General features: G+C 45.8%; 1 protein-coding gene across 1 annotated transcript in view; it reads left to right on the plus strand.

Moving 5' to 3' along the window:
• Window positions 1-1,596: 1,596 nt before the first annotated feature.
• Window positions 1,597-24,487, plus strand: part of gpm6ab (glycoprotein M6Ab) — a gene marked incomplete at its 5' end in the record, with an annotated part of 42,926 nt that continues 20,035 nt past the window's right edge. The window contains one exon of the mRNA XM_083693327.1: window positions 1,597-1,633. Coding sequence (XP_083549453.1) covers window positions 1,597-1,633 — 37 coding nt within the window. The remainder of the gene's footprint in view (window positions 1,634-24,487) is intronic.

The following is a 24,487-nucleotide window of genomic DNA, read 5'->3' on the forward strand; positions in this document are numbered from 1 at the left end:
TATAGTTTAGACCTGTATAGATATAGTTTAGACCTGTATAGATACAGTAAGACCCTTGTACTCGATGCCAGTGGTCTCTTATGGTGTGTGGATTTCATTTCATTTGTCCATTTTCTTTTTCTTTTTTCTCGTATTTTGTTCATGTTTGAGGTCCATTTGTAGGGTTTGGGGTCCATTACATTTTAAGTTAAAGTCAGTTAATTCGTAAATTGAGATTACAATTCATTGATTGGAAATAGGGCATTTATTTTCAACAATTTCTCAATAAACTGAAGGTGTTTTTAAAAAAAAACTTTTTACATCAAACATTTAGAATTTAGAATTCAAATCACTTCCTGAATTGACTGATCTTATTTTCTTTTTAAGAGACAGGTACATAAGACAACCCATAGCTACATCTGTGTGAAAACTCAGCACCAATGGAAAAAGGCGATTACATTTGGGAAGGGAAAAAAAATCATCTATCCTCCTCTTTCACTAATGATGAACTGAGCAGTACTCAGTGCAGCATAACACATCTATGCACACACAGACTGGCGGGATCTTCTATTTTGCGCTCAAACCACAGAGGGGTGTCGGGGGGTGGAGGGGGGGTGGAGGGAGTGGGGCCGGTGGTCTGTGTGTCTCTGGGATCCCACCCCCTCCATCTGTTCACGGTGTGATGGGCTGTTTTCATTGCAGAGCATCCTCTCGTTAACCCAGACCTCCATCCCTCTGCTTTTCAACACCCGCTCTCGCTTAATGTGTCGTAGCGAGTCTCTCTCTCTCTCTCTTTCTCTCTCTCTCTCTTTCTCTCTCTCTTTCTCTCTCCCATCCATTCAGTAGTGTTGTCCTCCCTCTTCCACCCTATCATTCATATTCAAGGAGAAGAAGAAGAGGTTTCTCCTCCTGTGTGTCCCAGACACATACTTAGTGCTGTTGTTCCTGACAGTGGGACAGCGCTGTCCAGAGAGAGGGAATTGATCGTCCTCACGGAAGAGCAGTTTGAATAAGATCAGTGCTGCCCACGCTCTGAGACAGGAGAGAGAGAGAGAGAGAGAGAGAGAGAGAGAGAGAGGAGGGTTGGTGAAAAGAGAGAGAGAGAGAGAGGGGGGGTTGGTGAAAAGAGAGAGAGACAAAGAGAGAGAGAGAGAGAGGGGGGAGGTTGGTGAAAGAGAGAGAGAGAGAGAGTGAGAGAGGGAGGTTGGTGAAGAGAGAGAGAGAGAGAGAGAGAGAGAGAGTGAGAGAGGGGGGTTGGTGAAGAGAGAGAGAGAGAGAGAGAGAGAGAGGGGAGGTTGGTGAGAGAGAGAGAGTGAGAGAGGGGGGTTGGTGAAAAGAGAGAGAGAGAGAGAGAGGGAGAGGGTGGGGGGTGTTAGTGAGAGAGAAAGAGGGAGGGGTGTGAGCGAGAGAGGCTGAGTGAGCCAGTGCTGAAAGGACTTCCCTAAGTCACTGTTAGTCCGACACAGCTCGCAGGAAACACACCCCTAAACACACACACACACTCACACACCAGCACACACCACACACCACCCGACCGAGAGGGCTTTAAACCGCTTTACCCAAGGCTTCTATTGAACTGCGAGTGTGAGAGCAGAAACGGACACAAGCCTAGACACAATGGAAGAGAATATGGAAGAAGGACAGAGCCAGAAAGGTAGGGTGTGAAATCTGGCTGTTTTTTTTCATTTGATTTAAAAAAAAAACAAATTTTAAAATCTTGGGACATTTTTTCATTGCTGTGCTGCATGCACAGTACATGTATGCATATGGTATACTCCCTCTGTCAGGATGACAAGTGGACTGTCTGTGCGAACATCACAGAGATCTGATGCGGACAAAGAGCAGACAGTGATTGGGATATATATTCTTTTTTTATTTTTTATTATTTGTTGCTGGCATTGTCAATTCCTCAGAGATGTTTGGTCTCTCATTTAGTAGAGTTGGTTGATTGTGGTCGTGATTTCATGTTGATGCTCAGTTGTGATGGTTTTGGATTGGGGGGGGGACGGGTGACGGGGGGGACGGGGGGGATTCTGAGGTCCCTGTTTTGTTGAACGAAGGGTCTGTGGGAATTGTCTTTGTTAGCCCCTCATTTGTGGGGCTGCTTTCACGCTTGTCTTGATGGGTCACAACAGACAGGGAGAAGTGCATTTTGCCTCCCCCCCCATCTCTCTCCCTCTCTCTCTCCCTCTTTTCCTCCCTCTATGATCCCCCCTGTTTTCCCTGGTTATTATAACAATGCGGTCATTACGTCCCAATCCAAGCTCACATCGGATCAGTGCGGCTGTTCCTCTCCCCCCTTTCCCTTTGTCCCCTGTAACAGTTGTTTGTTTTGTGGATCGGTCTGTCAATCATCTGTTAAATGCACTAAAAGCACGACTGCGGGAGGATGGGCGGGTCTTGTGGCTGTGATCAGATTCTGCAGCGATGCCACAACAAAAAAATCTAAACATCCAGTAGAATTGTGATGCGTCGTCCGTTAATTGAGCTGGAGTGGGTTTTGGCTGTATTTATGGAGGGAAACGCTCATAGCCAATCAGAAGACAGCATAGGGGACCTCAACATGTTTTCGCCCAAGCAGATGCTTTTTTCTCCCCCTCTCCTCCCCCACTAGGTTTACATTCACGTACACACACACACACACACACACACACACACACACACACACACACACACACACACACACACACACACACACACACAGACACACAGCATAATTAATACTGGAAATATATCACTGTAGATAGACAGTATGTTACAGTGAGCCCTATTCGGCCCCTGAAAACAAAGAGGTGTATTATTGTGTATTACTATGGGACTTGAGAGTGAAGAGAAAGGGGGAAACTGGGCATCTCCTGTCCTGTCATCGTACAGCAGTTGTCCCTCCCAGAGGCTCCTCTCTTCTTTAAGTAACTGTTCCGCTCGCTCGTTAGTCCTGACCCACTTATGATGGAGAGAGGAGGGAAGAGAGAGGGAGAGAGGAGAAAAAAAAGGAAAAACAGGGTAGCTTTAAGCATGCAGAATTTTGTTATTTTGATCCGCTGCTTTCTCCCTCTCTATGCCCCCCTCTCTCTCTCTCTCTCTCTCTCTCTCTCTCTCTGACGGGGAGAAGAGAGGTGCTCTCTCTCTCCTTTTCTCTCTCTCTCTCTCTCTCTCTCTCTGACAGGGAGAAGAGAGGTGCTCTCTCTCTCCTTTTCTCTCTCTCTCTCTCTCTCTCTCTCTCTCTGACAGGGAGAAGAGAGGTGCTCTCTCTCTCTCTCTCTCTCTCTCTCTCTCTCTCTCTCTGACGGGGAGAAGAGAGGTGCTCTCTCTCTCCTTTTCTCTCTCTCTCTCTCTCTCTCTCTCTTCACACTCACTCTCACTCCCTTTTTTGTCTGGATGCTAAATTAGACCAACAGCTGTCCGTGCAGGCACCATATGTCTATGAGGGTTTTATGACCGCAATTACAAATCGCCCCGTCACATTTAGGAGAAGCTGCTTGAAGAATTCTGTCTTGAGGTGGTTGTTTGTTTTGCAGGCGGGATATTACACAGTTGTTTACCTCAGACGGGCTGTGTGTTTATGTTTTTATGTGTTTATGTTTATGTGGGTTTATGTTTTTTTTTTTTGCGTGTTTGTGTGTGTATGTATGTATGTGTTTGTGTGTCGGTTTGGATGAGTGGTGTTTTGGTACACCCACCTTAGGAGCAAACATGTCCGTGCCTTGGGCAAAAATTCTCAACAGCTGGAGTTTGGACGAAAACACGCTTTGGATTCCTTGTTCAATTAGTTATGTCTTTCCAACCTGTACACACCATCGATCTGTTCACCACTGGCTCTTGACAGCACCAGGTGCTGAAGTGAGGATTTAAAGACTGTGAGGTTTGGTCCAGGCAGTTGCTTAGATTGAGATAATGAATGACTAGGGGTGTTGGGTAGCAGAGGACCGACAGTATGGCTCTCTCTCTCTCTCTCTCTCTCTCTCTGTCTTTCACTCTCTTTCTATCTCTCTCTCTCTCTCTGTCTTTCTATCTCTCTCTCTCTCTCTCTGTCTTTATCTCTTTCTATCTCTCTCTCTCTGTCTTTCTATCTCTTTCTCTCTCTCTCTGTCTTTCTATCTCTTTCTATCTCTCTCTCTTTCTCTCTCTATCTCTCTCCCTCTCTCTCTCTCTCTCTGTGTCTCTGTCTTTTTTCTGTGTCTCTCTGTCTCTGTATACTTTATGCATCTGTGGGTCTTGCGTACTTCATCACCGCACGCTTGGTTGACCACAAATGGAGCCAAACTCAGCAGAAATAAAAGCATCAATGCAAATCTCCTTAGCAGGTGGAGGGACGAGCGGAGGGAGGGAAAGGGGGGAGGGGCGAGGGGCGAGGCTGTTGAGGGAGGAGGAGAGGATGGCGGGAGAAGAAGGGAGGTGGCTGGACGCGGAGAGATGCGCAGCAGAGATACAAAGGGACAGCCGTGGTGGTGACGGGCAGAGGGGAGGTGTTCTCTCTCTCTCCCTCCCCCATCTCTCTCTCCCCCATCTCTCTCTCTCCCATCTCTGTCTCTCTCGCTGTATGGCTTGTTGTGTAAGTAAAAAGCAGGAGGAGGGAGGGTGAAGGGGTGGGGAGGAAAACACTGTGATGGCGCTGATTTATGTGGCAGCGAATACCTCTCACCCATCCACAGTGTCAACACCGTACACGCACGCACGCACGCACTCACACACATAAATATTTATCACTGTATACAAACACACATTTTCATAAACGTATCCAGCCTATTCAAACACTGATTTACTATGGCACATTCTTTCACTTGTAAACACATATACAGTACCACACATGTTACATAGAACTATAAATAACCATTCATAAACCTATGTGCACACACAGTCACACACACAGACCTCCTGCTCCTGACGGGGTTAGGTCATAAATAAATCATCTTTAGCAGATGGCAGAGTGCTCTGGATTAGGCCTCCTCTACAGTGCTCTTAAGTGGATCAGCAGGCAGATGAGCTGTTGTCATAACCAGAACCCCCCAAATCCCACAGCACATTCAGGGGTGGGTGTGTTTGTGCCTGTGTGTGTGTGTGTGTGTGTGTGTGTGTGTGTGTGTGTGTGTGTGTATGGGTGGGAGGGGAGTGTTTATTCCTGTGTGTGTGTGTGTGTGTGTGGATGGGTGTGCGCGCACGCACACATGTGTGTTTTGGTGTGTGTGGTAATTGGACAGCAGTGGTCATAATGTAGACTCAATCATGGTGATGATGATGACGATGATAATTATTATGATGAAGCTAGTCATCTTTCTCTACTGAAAAACTCATTCAACGCCGTTACTGTTCCCAATGTCTGATCCTATCATAAGAAACAGAATTATATATATATGCCATTTTGCTAATGCTTTTATCCAAAGCGGCTTACATTACAGTGAGTGCATACATTTCAGCATATGTGGTCCCAGCGGGAATCAAACCCACAACCTAAGCGTTGTTAGCGCCATGCTCTACCAACCGAGCCACAGAGGACCACAGAATTACCAAGTCGTTAGGAAGAGCACCACATAGTGTTGTAATTACTTTGATATATCGGAACAAATGCATTATTTATTTAATATTATTCATTACATTAGAATCAGCCTATCCACTCTGCACTTACGCGCTCTCAGAGGCTTTTAATATTGAAACACTATTGATTTGCTCTGTGGACTGGATACGTGGTGGAGTGAAATTAAATACGAGTGCACTCCTGTGTCAAGCACTATCAATCATCCGCCGCCGTTGCCCTCGGAGACTCAACATATGAATGTCCAATCGATCTCTCCCGCTCTCTGATTTATCGAATCACCCCTGTGCCACTGTGCATGATTTTCTCATCGTACGGATTTACGTTCGCCCATTTGCATGGCTAATTGCTTCGGTTCGTTAATCAAAGGGCTTTCTTTTGATGTCCATTGAGTCGTCTTTTCAGGCGGTTGAATGATGGAGGCTTTTCCTCCGGGCGTTGAACCAAGTGTTTGTTATGTGTATTTCCGTCACATCACCAGCTGCAGAACATGACTAATTCACCATTGACTGGCCATTGATGAGAGTCAAGTGTTGAATACGGTACGATATTGAAAGTGAAGCCGCGATAGAGAATGAACTGCAGTCTAGGTGGAACACGGGGGCTAGAGTACACCGGTGGCCTCATTGAGTTAAATCAATGTATTTTTGGATGGTAAGATAGGGGGGGTGTACAGTACAGTGGAGGCTGGTGGAGGTAGAAATCGGAGGACGGGCTTCATGCATTTACAATGAGCCCGGACACACAGACAGATGGATGAATGGATGGATAGACGGGCAGGCAGGCAGGCAGGTCTGCCAGGGGGGCAGGCAGGTCGGGCGGGTGGGCAGGCAGGTCAGACGGATAGACGGGCAGACAGGCAGGTCGGGCGGGGGGGCAGGCAGGTCGGGCGGGTGGGCAGGCAGGTCAGACGGATAGACGGGCAGACAGGCAGGTCGGGCGGGCAGGCAGACAGGCAGGCAGGCAGGCAGGCAGGCAGGCAGGCAGAAGTGTGATTACTGGCCTGGCTTTGGCACTGAGGACTCCCGCCATAAAACTGCCCGCCTCTAATCGAAAGAGAGAGAAAGAGAGAGAGAGGAGGACGGACGGACGGACGGATGGACGATGGTCCTACAGTACCGTCTGTCTGCTCCAACCCACCATTATGTTAACGAGCTTAATCAGCGTTACGTTGATTAGCGGCCCATGGGAGCACCCCAGTCAAGATGTGCTGTTCCTGTGTGTCCTGACTGGAACCTCTGTGCTCGCTAACGCTAGAAGAGAGTTGTGTAAAGAGTCTTTTGGTTTTATATTCATTTATTATTATCAATGATTTAATTATTGTTTTTGTGGAATATGGGATGGTAATGTGTAATAGCAAGTGATATATAAAACTACCAAAAAAAAAAAGTGGTATAATTTATTTTTCAATGTTGTTGGTATTTCTGGTGCTTAAATACCGCAACCACACTACCCCAAGGCCTTTGCTCCGTTAGAAGATGAGCCAGCTCAACCACACCGTCTTGCCCAAGGCTCTTGTGGGTTGGTCACAGTAAATGAAGTGTGGCCACAAGGTCAGAGGCTCTTCGCGACGATCCAGTCCTTTGTTTACATGACATCAAAGATGGCTGCACATCAGTGGATATAAACAGTTTATAGTACGTGTCGCTTAGCAACATGTAGTCTCTCGACGACACAGTGAGAGCGCTCCGCACGCTGCACATTACACAGTCTGTCAAACATAGCTTGTTCAGCGGTTCCTGAGCAGTCAGAAGAAGCGGGTGGGCTGTTGGTGTTCAAAATGAAGTTACTGAAGTTACCAATCAGATATCACAAGCAAGCACGTCCGTTTTTTAAATGTAAAACTTCAAACAAGCTTTTTTCATTTTTAGACTGTTTGATATCTCCATCGCTAACTTCTAATTAACTAGCTAGCTTTAACAACACGAGGATGCTTTTTTACCAACAGTAGGCATTATCGTGTTGAGGACTTTGTAGTTTAACATTGCGGGCATTATCGTGTTGAGGACATTGTAGTTTAACATTGTAGGCATTATCGTGTTGAGGACGTTGTAGTTTAACATTGTAGGCATTATCGTGTTGAGGACATTGTAGTTTAACAATGTAGGCTTTATCGTGTTGAGGACGTGGATCCACACAATCGTTATTGCCCAATAATAATCATTTTTTTGGAGGGGGGATTGAACTGGAAACCACTTATCTGCAATTCATTGAATCCAGGCCATGGTCTGTGATTGGATAGGATTAGTTCAATTGATTTAGAATCAATCCAATACAGCATGAATTCATATCACGGTCAGCATGGCAGACTGCATAATGATCTCCGCAGACTTTTCTCAGGCTCAATGGAATTTCTTATTTCATGTTCAATGAAGATACAGTACAATCACATTGGCTCTTTTATTTGGGTCTCCACCTCAGAATGCCCATATAAGGAAAACAGCCGTTGTGTCGGAGAGACATCGCCTGTGAAAAGAGGCTGTGCAGCATGTAACTCACTCTGAATACTGTCAATCTAGAGTGCCGTAGGACGTAGCAGAACGCCACAGCCCGTTTTGCCACACAGGGTAATCAAGTTATCCCACTCAAGGATTACAGTCCTTGATCCCACCCCTTACCATGTACTTTAACTGTATGACCAATTCATTCAATAGATGGGTGTCATTTCACTTGTGTTGCAGGCTAATGGAAGCCGACTTTACTAGCGGGAGGTTTGTTTATGTTCCTCCTCTCTGTCCTTTACTGTACGTACGATGAGCCACATGACAGTAGAGGTGCTTTTAGCACCACTGTTTTATCATGTTTTTGGATGCAATTTTCTTTCCATTATCAAACAGAGGATTCCTGTCACTGGGGAAAATTGGATGCTCTGTCTTTTGGCTTCTATCGATTATTGTGTTCTCGCTTTGAGTTTGGAACATTGTGTGAGTGCTATTGAAGTCAGGCAAGTGTTTTGTTTTGCCGTCCAGACAGGCATCAAACCAGACAGGCATCAAAACGAATCTTTCGCGACTCAAACGTCTAGTTAGACTTTTTTATATTTGTTCTTTGATCATTGTCATCATCATCGTCATCATCACCACCATCGAAGGCTGGTCTTCCATCAACCAGTTTCCACCATCACAACCATGCAAAAGACACACTCCTCTTGCCTGCGTCTGAAGCTCCTCCTCTCTCTGTACACGGTGGCGTTTCCGTGGCGTTTCCATCCACGGTTCCTTACACACTCGCCGGCGACAGAACTCAATGATCTGCTGGTGCTAGCGTCATTAAAAGTGCAATTAGCGCTAATTCATTAGCCTCTGCTGTTGCACTGAAAGCGCCATAAACCAAAGGCCATTTTACCGTATAGACGATGCGGTTAGAGCGTTATCAGAGACATCGCCGGTGTCGTGACCCAGTCATTTGTTACTTTCCTGTCTCTTCCCCATTACGACCAGGCTGAGGATGTGCAGTGAGAGGTCGGTGAATAAATCAATCAATTTGTAATTTGCTTTTGGTTGCATTATAGGGTTGTTATATATTGGTTGCATTATTTGGTTGCACTATATATGCATTATATGTAGATTACACATGTGATGTACAGTGTGTGTTGTGTGGTTAGCTGTGTGTGTATGGCTTCCCTGTGTGAACCCAGCAGAGTGCTGTAGATGGAGAACCGGCACACAGAGACTATAACACTGAAACGCCTCTAATGATGGTGATACAATTCTCTAAATCGCTCCTTTTTAATCACTCAGATGCGGAACTCCTCAAACTAATGATAGTAAGTAGATAATGTATCAGACCTGGGTTCAAATAGTATTTTAAATCATTTTTAAATACTTTGCTGTGCTTGATTGAGTTTGCCACGCACAATGGAGACAGTGGAACAGTCTAACAATTGCAAATATCTATAAATAGCCCATCTGGCGAAAAAAAAAAAAAAAAAAGTTCTATGAATGTGAAAACATTTAAATGCTATTTCGACCCCTGTCTGGCACATAGCTCTATGTGTATAAATAAATGAGATCGTCTTTATGCTGAATCAGGATTTACTTCAAGGCCAGGCGGGAGGGGTTATGGGTTCAAAAAAACATGTCCATTTGTTGTGACTGCGCTCTTGAGGGAAGTACTTAACCCCTGTGTTTTAGGAGTAACCTCTCGTAAACATTTCATGTCTGGCTGGGGTAAAACGCAGCAACCGATCCTGTGAATAATGGACGAGACGTAAAAAGGTTGTTCTTGGATTGTTTGATGGTTGCCACGGGCTCCAAGGTCCATTTCTATTCAAGGCTGTTGGATTCTGAGACGCTTACTGTGGTTACTTGAGAGATCTGCTTTGTGAAGCTGTCTTTGGTGTCTGAAGCCAAAGCTATCCGTTGTTAGACCCTCTTGAGACGTAGAAAGTGGAGAGTGAAGGGGAAAAATCTATGTGGAAAGATGTGTTATGCATTTCTTTTCCCTGACAAGGAGTGTTTTTGATCAAAGCCAGCCTGTACAAATGAATGGGATGGATAGACACATCTCCTCAGCCGTTGTCATTGAGACACTCTCACTGCCGCGTGTGGTCGATGATGAGTCGTGACCTCTCCCCGTCGATGCTCTGAGATGTCAATTAGAACCGGGATGAAAGACACCGGCACTGGTTTCTGACGTGTGATGAGTGACTAGCAGTATCGATCTATGAAGCTTTTCTCACACACTCTCTGACATAAGGGCGACGTCTGTGCTTTCACAGAGACATTATACACACACCTCTTGATTATTAGAGCAGTCCAACACATTCTCAATCTCAAATTACAACATTCATACTTGGCTCTAATTCATGTTAAACAGGCCTACCAATGATGTCCCTCTCCCTTTATACAATGTCACAATCGGATTGGTTAAAAGGTGCATTCCATCCGCGCTCAAACAATAACAAACGAAGGCACCTCTTCACTGTTCTATTTGAATGATCACGGCGCACAAATATGACACGAACAATTTCTCCCTTCCCAGGCCTACCCATGCTTATCTCATTAAATGCACTTCACTAAATAAAGAAAGGCTGATTTTTACTTTGCGTGGCACCTCAGCGTGATTCATGATTCGTGAACCAGTGCTGTGAACCCATTTGATGGTTACAATGTTTCCAATTTTCACTCGCGGGCGCATCAGCGATTCTCTTGTCACACTAAACTGCAACAGGTGGCCGCAGTCACATCTGGTGAAGCCCCTACTGCTAGCTGGCTGACTTAACTTTCCGTCTGGATTGCTGCTAGCTAGCTGTATAATCCTCCCAACAAGTGAAGCAGCCAAACGGACATGCTGACACGTATCCAGCAATTAGCGATGGTGCTAACCTTACAAAGCTAGCTAGTTAGCAAGCCAATCATAACATGCCAATCATATTTGGGCACGCATTTCCGGTCTATTAATAAACCTGCATCTTTCTGGGATGGAGGGCAGAAACCAATGAAAAATCATGAGAAGAAGCTCCGGGACCAATGTTTGTTGTCGTAATTCTTGCTGTCGGTGTACCGTATAAAAACAACAACACACGAGGGAGGGAGGGAGGGAGGGAGGGAGGGCTTTATGGTGGTTTGAACATGGCTGACGTGGTCGTCAACACTTGGCTCTGCATCGTGCCTTTGACCACAGCACAGCCGTGCTCAAACCACGATTAAGCACACCCTCACTAGCGGTATTGCTCAAATATCGTCCACTTCATAATTTATCATTGGTAGGGCAATCATCTTTTTGTTCTTTGAGAGGAAGTTGGAATATTACATTGAGCTGAAGGATGGAAATTCTACCTCCAAAGTCATTCACTCCCATAGATCAGAAGAGACCTGATTATGTGTGTGAGAAGACATATCACACACACACGTCTGTTATCTGTGACGATAGCAGCATGTGTATCACTTACTGAATGGGAGAGATTCAATGGTTTCGAGAAGTGAAATGGCAGTTTAACTTTGATCACACCACACCACTGATTTACATTTGAATCAATTTTTGACTGCATCAGGTGAATTCCTCCTGAAATGTAAAATAAGACAGCAAGGTCAAGTTAACGTTTCAGTGTGTCCTCTGCTTTTCTTTTTCTTTTCCTCAAACCACGATTAAGCACACCCTCACTAGCAGCATTGCTCAAATATCGTCCACTTCATAATTTGTCATTGGTAGGGCAATAATCTTTTTGTTCTTTGAGAGGAAGTTTGAATATTACATTGAGCTGACCTAGATCAAAAGGAGCTTTGTGTGGGAAAAGTCCAGGGCATTAGCAATGAATGAATAATGCATTTATGATGACTCATCCTCTGGAAAGTGGTTCTTAGGATTTAGGAGAGCAACAGGACAGTTGACAGACTGCATTAAACATTCTTTTTATCTGTTAAGGTACTAAAACCTAGAGTACCCATCTCATGGCCTTAGCAAATCCGGTGAAAACCTGGTGCAGCAGGATGGGCATGGCTCACGCCATCGTTAGCATTAGCGTTAGCTTATTTACAGGTAAATTAACCCCTTCGGATCCCATTAACATGGATTTTGTTAATCTTAAAGGGTCTATGGCATTAACTTGACACACACACACATCCATGACGCATCGCTTCCCCTGGGGAGCGCTCTGTTCTCTCAAGGGCTTCAGTCTGCAGGCCTCCCGTGAAATGGCAGCTCGTCTGACACAATTATGTGTGTGATGTGTGATTTAGGTCTTTCAGGACTTAGCCGCAGCTGTACGATTGGTCACATACAGCAGCAGCGCAATCTGTGAGAAACAGCTTTACAATGCTGGGATATACAATGCAGATTTACAATGCTGGGATGTACAATGCAGATTTACAATGCTGGGATGTACAATGCATCTTTACAATGCTGGGATGTACAATGCATCTTTACAATGCTGGGATGTACAATGCAGCTTTACACTGCTGTGGTAACAGGGGTTCACACAACATCAATGGACCGGATACTCAACTTTTGACTCAATGCTAAATTGCTAACAACTACAAGTGGGATACAGCAAATATGAATGATCAACAGTCAAATCACGTCAGTCACCATTTTCTTCATACCTGAAGGTTCATCATCCTAATCTTTATCACCAGTTTTTAACCACTCTTTTTCATATCCATCTCCACCAGGATTCAACATGGTGGGTTAAGGCATGCATCAATACCAGCACCATCCATTTAAATGAGCCCCACAGTGTGTGGAGGGCAGGTTTAATATCCCAGTAGTCCTCCCTCCTCCACCCCACAGTGCACCCTCCCTGTATTCATCTGAGTCTCTCACCAGCCGAATGATTGACAGATGAGGATGGCTCTTAGAGGCCTTCAAACCGAGCTGGGAGAGATGCTGTCAGCTATAATCATACGCTCTCACAATAAAGCAAGACCAATTATAGTGAAGGGTTTTTGTCGACTGCACTGTCGACTCAGTGCTTTGATACTGTACCTCACACCGCCTGTGTGAAGAGGCTGTACGGGTTTAGATCTGCATGATTTTTTATCAAATTTTCAAAAGTCAGTGATCGAATTTTGGTTGTGATGTTTGAGGCCAATAATGACCAAGACACATGCACACGCGCATACGTACACACACACACACACACACACACACACACACACACACACACACACACACACACACACACACACACACACACACCAACACACACACTCTATGGTGTTATACGAAGCACTAAATGTCAGTGAGCTTCGATCATGTTTTTAGTCTCAGTGTGGGCAGGGGTCAGAGGAGCTGTGAAAGACACAATGGAAGGTTAGAGAAGGAGGAGAGAAAAATGTCAGGGCTCGAGCAGGCTTGAGTGACGGCTCCGGGAATTGTTTTAGGGGAGGCCAGTAATGTAGCTGTTGACAGGGACTATCACATGCCGCTCAGCAGCCAGTGGATCTCCCTCGAGCGTGACAAGGATTATCTTCCGCAGCACCCTATCGCGTGTTCCCAGGAACTTGCTATTGACTTATAGGAAAAGGAGGGGTACACTGTGAAGCCTCTTCTCAACTGTTAGGAACACGTCCCCTCACGTCCTCTCCTCCGTCCCCTCACGTCCTCTCCTCCGTCCCTTCACGTCCTCTCCTCCGTCCCCTCACGTCCTCTCCTCCGTCCTGAAAACGCATCGGAGGAGAAGATCTAGGTTTCGCCACTTTACTGCACATATTCTCCTCCAGTGCGTTTTGAGGAGGAAGCGAGCGGAGGACAGTGGGAGGGAGAGGACGGAGGGAGGGAGAGGACGGAGGGAGAGGACGGAGGGAGGGAGAGGACGGAGGGAGAGGACGGAGGGAGAGAGAGGACGGAGGGAGAGGACGGAGGGAGGGAGAGGACGGAGGGAGAGGACAGAGGGAGGGAGAGGACGGAGGGAGAGAGAGGACGGAGGGAGGGAGAGGACGGACGGAGGGAGAGGACGCGAGGAGTCGTGTTCCTGAGAGTTTAGAACACGCTTAAGTGCTGCCGCCTGCACGGAGCTGTTGTGTGACATCACACTGTCTGCAGGGAAGAACATTTGTTAGTATCCACATTAGTCCCTGTATACACATTCCAGCTACAATGGTGGCCTTGATAATTCCTCATCAAAATACGTCAGAAACTTCATCTCCAGTGGCATATTGTTGACATGTCTCTGTTTGTTGCTGTGCCCAAGCATATACGCACGTCTGGGACTGGTTTATACAACAGTGATGCATTATGGATGAGACTCAAACGGATGCCTAAAAGTCGTACTCTGTTAGGGTTCTGTTGCAAATCCATCGTCATAAGAATCATGCCAGATCTGCGGAGATCATTATGCAGTCCTGCCATGCTGACCGTGATGTGAATTCATGCAGTATTGGATTGATTCTAAATCAATTCAACTAATCCTATCCAATCACAGACCATGGCCTGGATTCAATGAATTGCAGATAAGTGGTTTCCAGTTCAATCCCCCCTCCAAAAAAAAGATTATTATCGGGCAATAACGATTGTGTGGATCCACGTCCTCAACACGATAATGCCTACAGTGTTAAACTACAATGTGAGCCTCATTTCAAATGGAACACTCTGAATGCTCAATTTTGAGCCATACTAGAAACCAGTAATCTGCAGAAGACTACATCGGGTCTTATCTCTCTCAAATGGATTTCCACCCCATATATTGCCTCCGTCTGATTCCACATGTCTCGGATGTTGCATTGTGCTGTATACACTCGCTGCTGAGCAAGATGAAGAGTGGAAGAGCCTGGCTCCGATTTCCAACGCCTTCTCCCTCTCTGCACTGTGTGAAGCTGGTTGATGGATGAGTCTGAATGCTGCAGAGGATTCTGCTGTGGCTATACTGTAGCTCATGTTACTCATTCTATCGCTGGCTGCCAGCACAGCCCAGGAGCACAGCCCAGGAGTACAGCCCAGTGCAATACTGAGCTCGTAGATCATGTGATACGGAGGGCACAGTGTGTTAACATGGTAGACGATGTGAGAATAGACGGACTGTGATTTATGAAAACCTTTGATGTACTGTAACACAGCAAGATTCATAATACCTGAGGGTTAAAACCAGGGGAGGCTGGCGGAGGTAGAAAACGGAGGATGGGCTCATTGCATTGCATCCTCATTCCATTCCATGCATTACGATGAGCCTTTCTTCCGATCTCCACCTCCGCCAGTCAGCCTCCCCTGGTTAGAAACACACAGTAGAGGCCGTGTGCAGAGCAGTGTCTTCTTCAGGAACAACTGAGAACGTAACATTGCAACCCTCAACCTATGGAAAGCCATTGAATTCAGACGGCGACCATTTTGAAATGATAGTCATCTTGGTGTAGTGTGTTAATTAACGTAATCTGGGGAATTGCTGCGGGGTGAAATTGCTTTGTTTCGTTTTGTGTTTACGTTAATTAGCGATAGCGTCCTTGCCGTGTAGCTGTGTTCCATATCGGTGTTGAGTACACATGCAGGCACCAAGGGGGGGGGGGGGGGGGGCAGTGGCTGAGCAGTGGTTGGTTGGTCTTTTGTGTAATCCGTGGCCCCCGACTGCTGTGTTGTCTATTGTATGTTAATGGCTCAGGCGGGGGTATGAAGGCACGGTCGCCCCTCCCCCCCGAGTCAGGGCGCTGCAGTCTGTCTGGGCTCCTGCGGCTCAGCTCACTAGGAGAATTTAAAGGGACGCTGTGTGTGTGTGTGTGTGTGCGTGTGGGTTATTGTTATTTTACCCAACTGTCATTGAAAAGAAATTGAAAAACAGAACAGTAAAGAACAGAAAAACAACCAACACCCACTCCCTTTCTAGATTCTTGTTGGGGATGACAGAAAAGAAAGGTGGTGAAACCATGATGTAGACACTGTTGCGGTCGGAATCTGCACCTCTCCCTCTCCCTCTCTCTCTCTCTCTCTCTCTCTCTCTCTCTCTCTCTCTCTTTCTCTCTGGCAAGCTAGCCAGATTGGCCATGTGGACCTGGTGTGAATTAGCCAGAAGGCTCAGCCACCTGATAGCCAACACCATAGGACTCTGGCCTGAGAGAGATCCCATGATACCAGAAGAACCCAGCCTCCTACCCCAGGATGGCATCCTCATGGCCTGGGCTGTCTTCCCAGGTCCTGTCCTTAATCAACCTCCTTGTCTAAGCTGCCATTCAGACTCACTCTTTATGAATGACCTGTCGGATACTGTATGAACCTCGGAAACATATATACTCATGTTCTGAAGCACACAACCCAGTGAAGGATTATATTCACCTTGCTCTGGTCAAAGCAAACTGACTGTGTAATGGATAGTAATTTAGTAAACATTTTTACCCAACACAACTGATAAGTAAGTCATATATACAGTCTTAAAAACACAATCTTAGGAGCACAATGTTCCAACCAACTGAGCCATCGGCAACCACTCTGACCGTGGGCGGCCCCATAATCCTGACCTTCGATCTACGTCCCTTGAGTGTACGTTGTTACCGTGGTGACCTCAAGGAACCCCTTTCAGTCTGTTCTTCTCTCAAGGGCAGTCCTTCCATGGCTTCCATAGAACACAGGCCTAATCAGTGGAACCCCAGAACACAGGCCAAATTAGTCGAACTCAGAGAATCCGAACAGACAAGCTCATTCATTTGTCTTGTCTGTTGACGTCTGGATCAGACACAGACTTTATGTAACAACTTTTATTTTTTCTTCCTTCAAGCGCGGGACGAGCCAATTGCCCCGGCTCACACAATACCGGGAAGACACGACAGAAACGCTACGCCCTTCCAAATTGGTCTCCAAACGAGATGATCACACTCCCTTTTTTACTCAGCCAGTGAACCTTGTAGTGGGAACCGGCTTGTGCCAAACAAGCAATGAATAAGACAGTCGTTAAAGATAGCGTCCATAGCTACCAGGCTTACATAATTAAACCCAATGAAGAAGCTGCTGACTCATGACAGCCGACTCGATGATTCCTGCGACGATTAGTGTCCTCAGTGTTTTATAAAAGGGAAACAATAATCGCCTGTTACCAATGATTGCATACAAACAAGTCATACAAGGTTTATCTGGGAATCAGTAGCGATTTTATGGCTCGGGTCCCCACTACATCATTAGGAAAATACTGCATGATACTGTATCAGTGGCTTTAAAATATTTAAAATACCTTTTATGACCATATCAATTGTACATTTTCCACGAATTATTGCAGACTGGTCCTCTAAGACGGATATTGAGAAAGTCCCCACTGTAAAGCATTTTCTGGACAATGCTACAGTATTCTGACTTTAAACCATGTTCCTGTAGGCAGCATAGATCCTGCCGGAGAAGGTGAATGGTAGTTGATCGCCGCAGGGCTCCCCCTTAAACCCCTATTAAGTGCGTTACGCCACGGATATCCCTCTGAGCAGGTCAACACCTCAGGCCTACCACACACTCACACTCGCAAGCCAAAGCTCTCATCTCTCTCTCTCTCCCTCTCTCTCTCTTCTCTCCCTCTCTCTCTCTCTCTCTCCCTCTCTCTCTCTCTCTCTCTCTCTCTCTCTCTCCCTCTCTCTCTCTCTCTCTCTCTATCTATCTCTCTCTCTCCATCTCTCTCTCTCTCTATCTATCTCTCTCTCTCCCTCTCTCTCTCTCTCTATCTCTCTCTCTCTCTCTGTCTGTATCCTTCTCTAATGTATGTCTCTCTCTCTCTCTCTTTCTGAATCCTTCTCTCTCTCTCTGTGTCCATCTCTCTCTTTCTCTTTCCAATCCCTCTCTCACTCTCTGTATCCTTAGCCTCTTTTTCTCTTTTTCTGTATTTCTTGTTCTATTACTCCCTTTCGTAGTGCTTCTCCCTTCCTGTTTCTAATCGTACTGTCTCTACTTACGGTCTCTGAGTAATCTCTGCTTTTCCCTTCTCCCCCCTCCCCCCCCCCCTCCCCCCCTCTCCCCCCTCTCCCCTCCCCCCTCCTCACTCTCTCGTTTGGTAAAGTACAGATCCTGTACATACTTTTCTTCCGCAAGAATGTAAATAAATAATAATACAACAAGTGCCCTCAAACTGTTGAAATGAACAAATGAGTGAATATTAAAATACAGGAAACAAAAGCATTTACAGGAATGTATACAGGTGTTTATCTCCGAGTCTGTGTGTCCCAAAGGTTTTTCTCTGCTTATTAGGTCAAAGGCTGTCTTTTCCACATCTTAACTTCCAAATATGGAAATATGGCATGGCGGATTATGGCTGTAGGGTTGAAAAATGGGGACAGATCGTTGGTGATGGTCCCCAGTTTAACCCCTAAATCAGTGTCTGGCACTTCGTAGACCTTAGCTTCAACTCACTAAGTTTACTTAGTGTAATATGTTGCCCCCCGCCCCCCCCCCTCTTAAATTCTCCCAGTGAATCTCTGTTGACGTTACCGCTAAAAAGTGGGTCACCGAAAAGCTCTCTGCCGATTTTGCACTCCCCACTCCTGTCGGCATGGCAACGCTGGTCGATTAAACATGCGCAGAGGAGTCAGATGAGGGAGAATTCATAGACCGGCTGGTCTTGAGGGGGTGTGGTTGAGTTTGGGGGGGGGTGGGGGGGGGGACTGAGGGAGAGTTCAAGGAGAGAGGGTGTGGTTGGGTGGGGGATGGAGGGAGGGCGGGGGGGGGGGGAGGGGGGTGTTGAGGGAGAGCACTAGGATGCTAAATGCTAAACAAGCCACAGTGGGGGGTGCTTATATTTTGATTCCACACATTCACAAGAAAAGAGACATCTGTCATCTTTTCTGTCGTCTGCACAGGTGAGGGATTGTTAAGTCTGGATAATAGGTACAGTGCATCAGCGATCAATGATGACGTTCATTCCACAAATTCACTGTATACACATATATATATTCCAAGTATTTTTGCAGTAATTGAACAACTAATGCAGCTGCTGTTCCTATGATCCTCTCTGTGTAGCTTGTCTTTGTTCAAGCCTGCCCTCATAGCTGGTGTAATACCCTCCCCATTGTCTTTCCTTTTACCCCTGGCCCTCCCTCCTTTCAGTCACACGGCTGATGTATATTCATACAGAGAGAGGGGAAAGAGGCTCAGGCTTGCTGCGCCTTGTATTTCAATTACCCCACCAGTCTTGGTTTCTATTGAAACGTCTGTTTCCTTTTCTTTCCCCCTTCAGAGGTAACCATTAGATAATTATGACCCCTGACCCACTCTGGATTTAAAGGGGGAGGGGTGTTTGTGTGTGTGTGTGTGTGTGTGTGTGTGTGGATGTGAGTGTGTGTGTGTGTGTGTGTGTGTGTGTGTGTGTGTGTGTGCGTGTGTGCGCGTGTGTGTCTGTGTGTGTGTGTGTGTGTGTGTAATCCCCACGGTGCCTGATTGACATGGTCCTGGCAGATGGAGAGACAAGAGGAGGGGACAACGAGGGTACGAAAGGAGAGGGGCGGAGAGGGGGATAGAGAGAGAGAGGGAAGGAGGGGGAGGGGTAGGGCAGGGAAAAGTCCCTTTGTCAGGAGGGAGACGCCTTCTGTTGCTCGTACCGTGGTGGGACGTTTTGTGGCCATGCTAAACCATCTGAGCCCTGTAGAATTGGGTCAGGACAATTTAGAGCCAACTCAATACAGCACAATACAATACAACTTTATTATCCCAGATTGCAAAAGACAAAAGCACAGGACCCATTCCAAAATGTCACACAACGATAATATCCTGGGGTAATTAGCTTTCAGTCATTTTGATTCAGTTGAAACATGGCCACGTAATGCATTAGACCAGGTGTGTTACCTACCCACGCATCAACAGGCCTTTCGCTCTACCAGACGTGCACATACACACACACACACACACCTGCCCATCACACACACACACCTCCGTGGTGCTCCAGCAAGGTATGGGTCTTTTCATAGTGGCTCCTCCTCCATCCTGGTACTAAACGGGCGTCAGCAGCAGCAGCAGCACTGGAGTGTCAGGCGGTCCCAGCGAGACGCTAAATAATGAATGCTTCCAGCAGGACGGCACCTCTGAGCGCCGCGCCGCGCTACCGCTGCTGAATAATGGACGAGTTGTGTCTCTCCTCTCTCCGCGCTCCCCCTCCGTGCTCCGCCTCCGCGCTCACCCATTTGTCCTGCTTCCATAACGTATGCCCCCCCACTGTGCCGCCTCCTCGCGACGCCTAAACACTAGTCACCAGAAGCAGGGCAGCAAGATGCTATATAACACAAGGTAATATCGGGCTAACTGCTACAGGGACCGACAGTGCCTTCGGAAAGTATTCAGACCGCTTCACTTGTTCCACATTTTGTTGTGTTGTAGACTCAATTTAAAGTGGGTTAATTGAAAGGAATTTGCCATCAATCCACACACACACACAATACCCCAGAATGACAAAGCGAAAACAGGTTTTGAGAAATTTCAGTAAATTTATTAAAAGTGAAATACAGAAATACCTCATGTACATAAGTATTCAGACCCTTTGCTATGACACTCTTAAAATTAGCTAAAATGCAAAAATGTCGTCAACAAATCACTCAATTAGTTGCATCTTAATGCAATGATAATAGTTCAAGTAATTTTGGAATTAATATATTTGTTTTTATAGGGTCTTTGATTTGCATAGGAATCAATTACACACTGTGTGGTTGTCATTACAAACTGAGCAAATGGAGAGGAACAAAACTGCTCAGGAATGCGACCCTGAGGCCTGGGAAGACTTACAAAGATCTACAAAGTTGAATGGTGGAGAGGAAAAAGCACAGTCTATGGGACAACATAATCTCAGTCACGCTACAAAATTGGTCTATAACCAAGTGGCCAAAAAGAATCCCTTAATGGAAAATAATCTATCTCATATGCATAATTGTGTTTGCAACAATGAATTCAAGTGATACAGCAAAGAAAGTGGTTGGAAATGTGTTTATTTGGTTTTACTACAAAGCATTAAGTTTGGTACAAATCCAGCACAGTGAGTTTGTCAGGATCAAGAGAAAATTATTAAATTTGCTCAGTTGGTAGTGACATCCTAATCTACACAGTGTGTAATTGATTCCTATGCAAATCAGAGACCCTATAAAAACAAAGATATTAATTCCAAAATTACATGAACTATTATCCTTGCATTAAGATGGACTCAATTCAACTTATTGAGTGATTTGTTGATGACATTTTTGCATTTTAGCTAATTTTAAGAGTGTCATAGCAACGGGCCTGAATACTTATGTACATGGGGTATTTCTGTATTTCAATTTTAATACATTTACTGACATTACAAAAAACGTGTTTTTGCTTTGTCATTCTGGGGCATTGTGTTCTTTCTTTGAATTTCTTTGAATTTAATCCATTTTAAATTGAGTCTATGACACAACAAAATGTGGAAAAAGTGAAGGGGTCTGAATACTTTCCGAAGGCACTGAATGTGGAACTCTATACTGTTGAAAGTGACCTCACTACATGGAGTTTGAATGGGATACGTTGGGTCAAGCGCGCCATCAAAGAACAGATTGACCTGATGGACGCAGGTCACAAACTCCTAACTGACTCTGTGTCTGGTCATTATCACTAGAAAAGGTGACATCACTGAAATCCTATATGGCTGAATCTGTTGCAGTCAGGTTGCTACCAAAGCTATTTTTTGCCAAAGGAGATAAGGGGCGACTCAGGGAAGTGGTCATGGCCTCCTGACCCTGGCTCCCTGTCAGCTGAAGGGATGGTAGTGACTCATGACAGATGGCATGGCGGCCCTGTCCCAAGGGACGCGCGTCTGAAGTGGTGCCCTGAGAGAGATGGAAGGAGGGAGGGAGGGAGGGAGGGAGTTTGGTGACAGCTTTCATGATAGGACACTTCAGGCCATTTGAATTCATTCTCTGTGTGTCTCTCTCTATCTCTGTCTGTCCGTCTGTCTTTTTTTCCATCTCATTCTCTCTCTCTCTCTCTCTCTCTCTCCTTCTCTCTCCTGCTCATCCTCCTCCACTGAACATCACATGTGCTGTGAGGCCTTGTTCGGCACTCTCTCTCCCACCTTGGATTTGACCTTTGCTCCCTCAGACATGACTGAGACACTAGGGGTGCAGACTTGTAGTTGACACACCCCGTCACGTCACAGAACACGACGATGCCGTGACATGTTTTTAGGGCATTTCTGCTTTATTGGGATAGAGACAGTAGAGATTGACAGGAAGGATGGGAGAGAGAGGAGGGATGACATGCAAGACGTGATGATGGTCGGAATCGAACCAGGAACCTTGAGATTGCGTAGTAAGCGCATTAGTGTGCTACGCCACTAAGCGCCCCCCAATGCCGTGGCATGTTGCCTGAACGTTTTCGATTTCGATATGTACTGTATGAGAATGTAGTGCGATAAGTAGCTGTTAAAAACACTGTTAAAATGCATACTCTACATATTGTACAATAACGTGTAACCCACCTATATGATGCTTTTATAATGCATATTCAGGCACAGTTTTTTCCTACTTGTCGTGACTCTACGGGGGGAGGGGGGGGGGGTATGCTATAGTGATGATCACACCCTGTGTTGGAGTATGGCGGGAAATAATGAAGGATCTCACAAAGCATGGTTTCTAATTCACACATTTTAATGAGCGCCACTTTGGCAGCCAATCAGACCCTCCGTGTTGTTGGCCCACCAAGAGCTTTCGTGGAGTTTCGCCCCAGCCCGTCCGAACCTCACTTCAGATATTCTCACCGACGTCTCTGAAGAAAAGCATTTCATGTGACATGAACAACAACACACGGTAGCACTGACGGCCTTCAAGTGTGTCTGTCTCCCTGGATAAAGAAAGCACGCTCTCACAGAGTACGTGTGTGTCACAGGAGACCAATTTGAGAGGCGTACGTGAAAAAATGGCACCGTCGGAACCGTCAGGGCTCTGGGATACCGCAAATGAGGTGTATTAATATTAACCAACCAGTCATGTTGCTTTAACGCCTCTCACAGTATAAGAGGCTTGGGCGGCTCCTGTTGTTTTGTTGGATTCTTCTCTGATTGGATCGTTCTTCGTGTCTGGCAGTGGCTTCCAATGTCTGGCTGTGAAATATGCATTTTAATGTGCCGGTGATGATGGACAGAAAGTGGGTAATCCTCACAGAGCTAACCCTCTGATGTCACCTCAGACCCCTCCCAGATCTCCCAGCATCCTTTGAGCCCCGGCAACAGGGCGGGTGTCCTCAGCGGGGCGTCTATTCGCTAACAGTGACTTTGAATCCTATTACGCCAAATTTATGCCACCTAGAACAGTTTTTTTATGTTGCTACTGTACCATGCCTGTATTTTCCCCTCATTAATTTCTATTGGTGTATTTTTTCCTTGTGTCTCTCTGTCTGTCTGTCTGTCTGTCTGTCTGTCTGTCTGTCCTGCGTTTGAATGACTGCTTCATAAATAATTTAAAGACTAATAGTTTGTGAAAGCCCTGTAGGCTTTAATTATTATATGGAATGTGTGGCGCCCGCTTGCTTTCACTGGCAGGCGGATCATGTTATCCAGTTGTGGAAATGAATTCACTCCCAACGCGATTTCACAAACAATACCAGAGAGAAACGGTTGTACCATTCCGAGGCAATCCCCAGAAGGCTGCAGGATAATTGGTTTGTCGACCTGATGTACGCCTTTCACCTTGTTATTTGATATACTTGGATGAAAACGCCTCATATTTGGGTATCGTACCCCCTGTGTCAGAGATCTATCCGCCAGTGTTCTGCGTGTTTGTGGTGTGGTGTGTATAGGCCTGAGGTGACGGTGGTAATTGTGATGGTCTTGGTCTGTCCGACCTGGTTTGAGGGTGTCACTCTCCTAACCATCAACCAGCCTTGACTTCCATGGCGGTTGCTGTGGGAACACTGTCATACTTTTACCACACAGCCTCGAATCACGTCAAGAACGTTCAAACAGACCTCTTCACCCCCCCACTACCCCTCTGGACAGTTCCTCCACTGTTAATAATAATAACAAATAAAAAATAGTAATAATAATGATAAAATAGTAATAATAACTCGCATTGTGACTGCCAATGGCACCTGGTCCTAGCATAGATTTTTGCTTTGTATGATGACTGATGTATAGATGATTCACTTACTTTAGACAAATGTAGTTGTAAGTCGCTTTGGATAAAATGTCAAACATGTAAATGTAAAATGAAAAAACAGCCATTATCAGTTCTGTCTATGAGAGAGAGCCTTCTAGAAGCCCATATAGACCACGGTACAGTGCACTCCTGTATATCTGTCATTGAATTGTGAGGTTTAATTGAATAATCATACAGCTGGCAGACAAATACATATCCAATATACAGTACATATACAATTGTGTAACATTCATAAATTATAGCAAATATAAGCTCTGCACAATATATTTATACATATGCCACGCCGGATCAAAGTGTCTGTCTGTCTCCCGCGGCGACAAACTACAGTAATGATAATGAATGTGCTAGAAGATTAAAAAATGGATGTATCAGGAAATGAATACAAAATGGGGCCATTGTCAACCCCCTGGTGAGACAACCGGCATGAGACACACCAGCCTCCAGCTGCTGCTGCATCATGGGAGAACGGAGAGACCGGCTCTGTGAGACGACAATG

Source organism: Argentina silus, assembly GCF_951799395.1.
Source record: "Argentina silus genome assembly, chromosome: 21".
Taxonomy (NCBI): domain Eukaryota; kingdom Metazoa; phylum Chordata; class Actinopteri; order Argentiniformes; family Argentinidae; genus Argentina; species Argentina silus.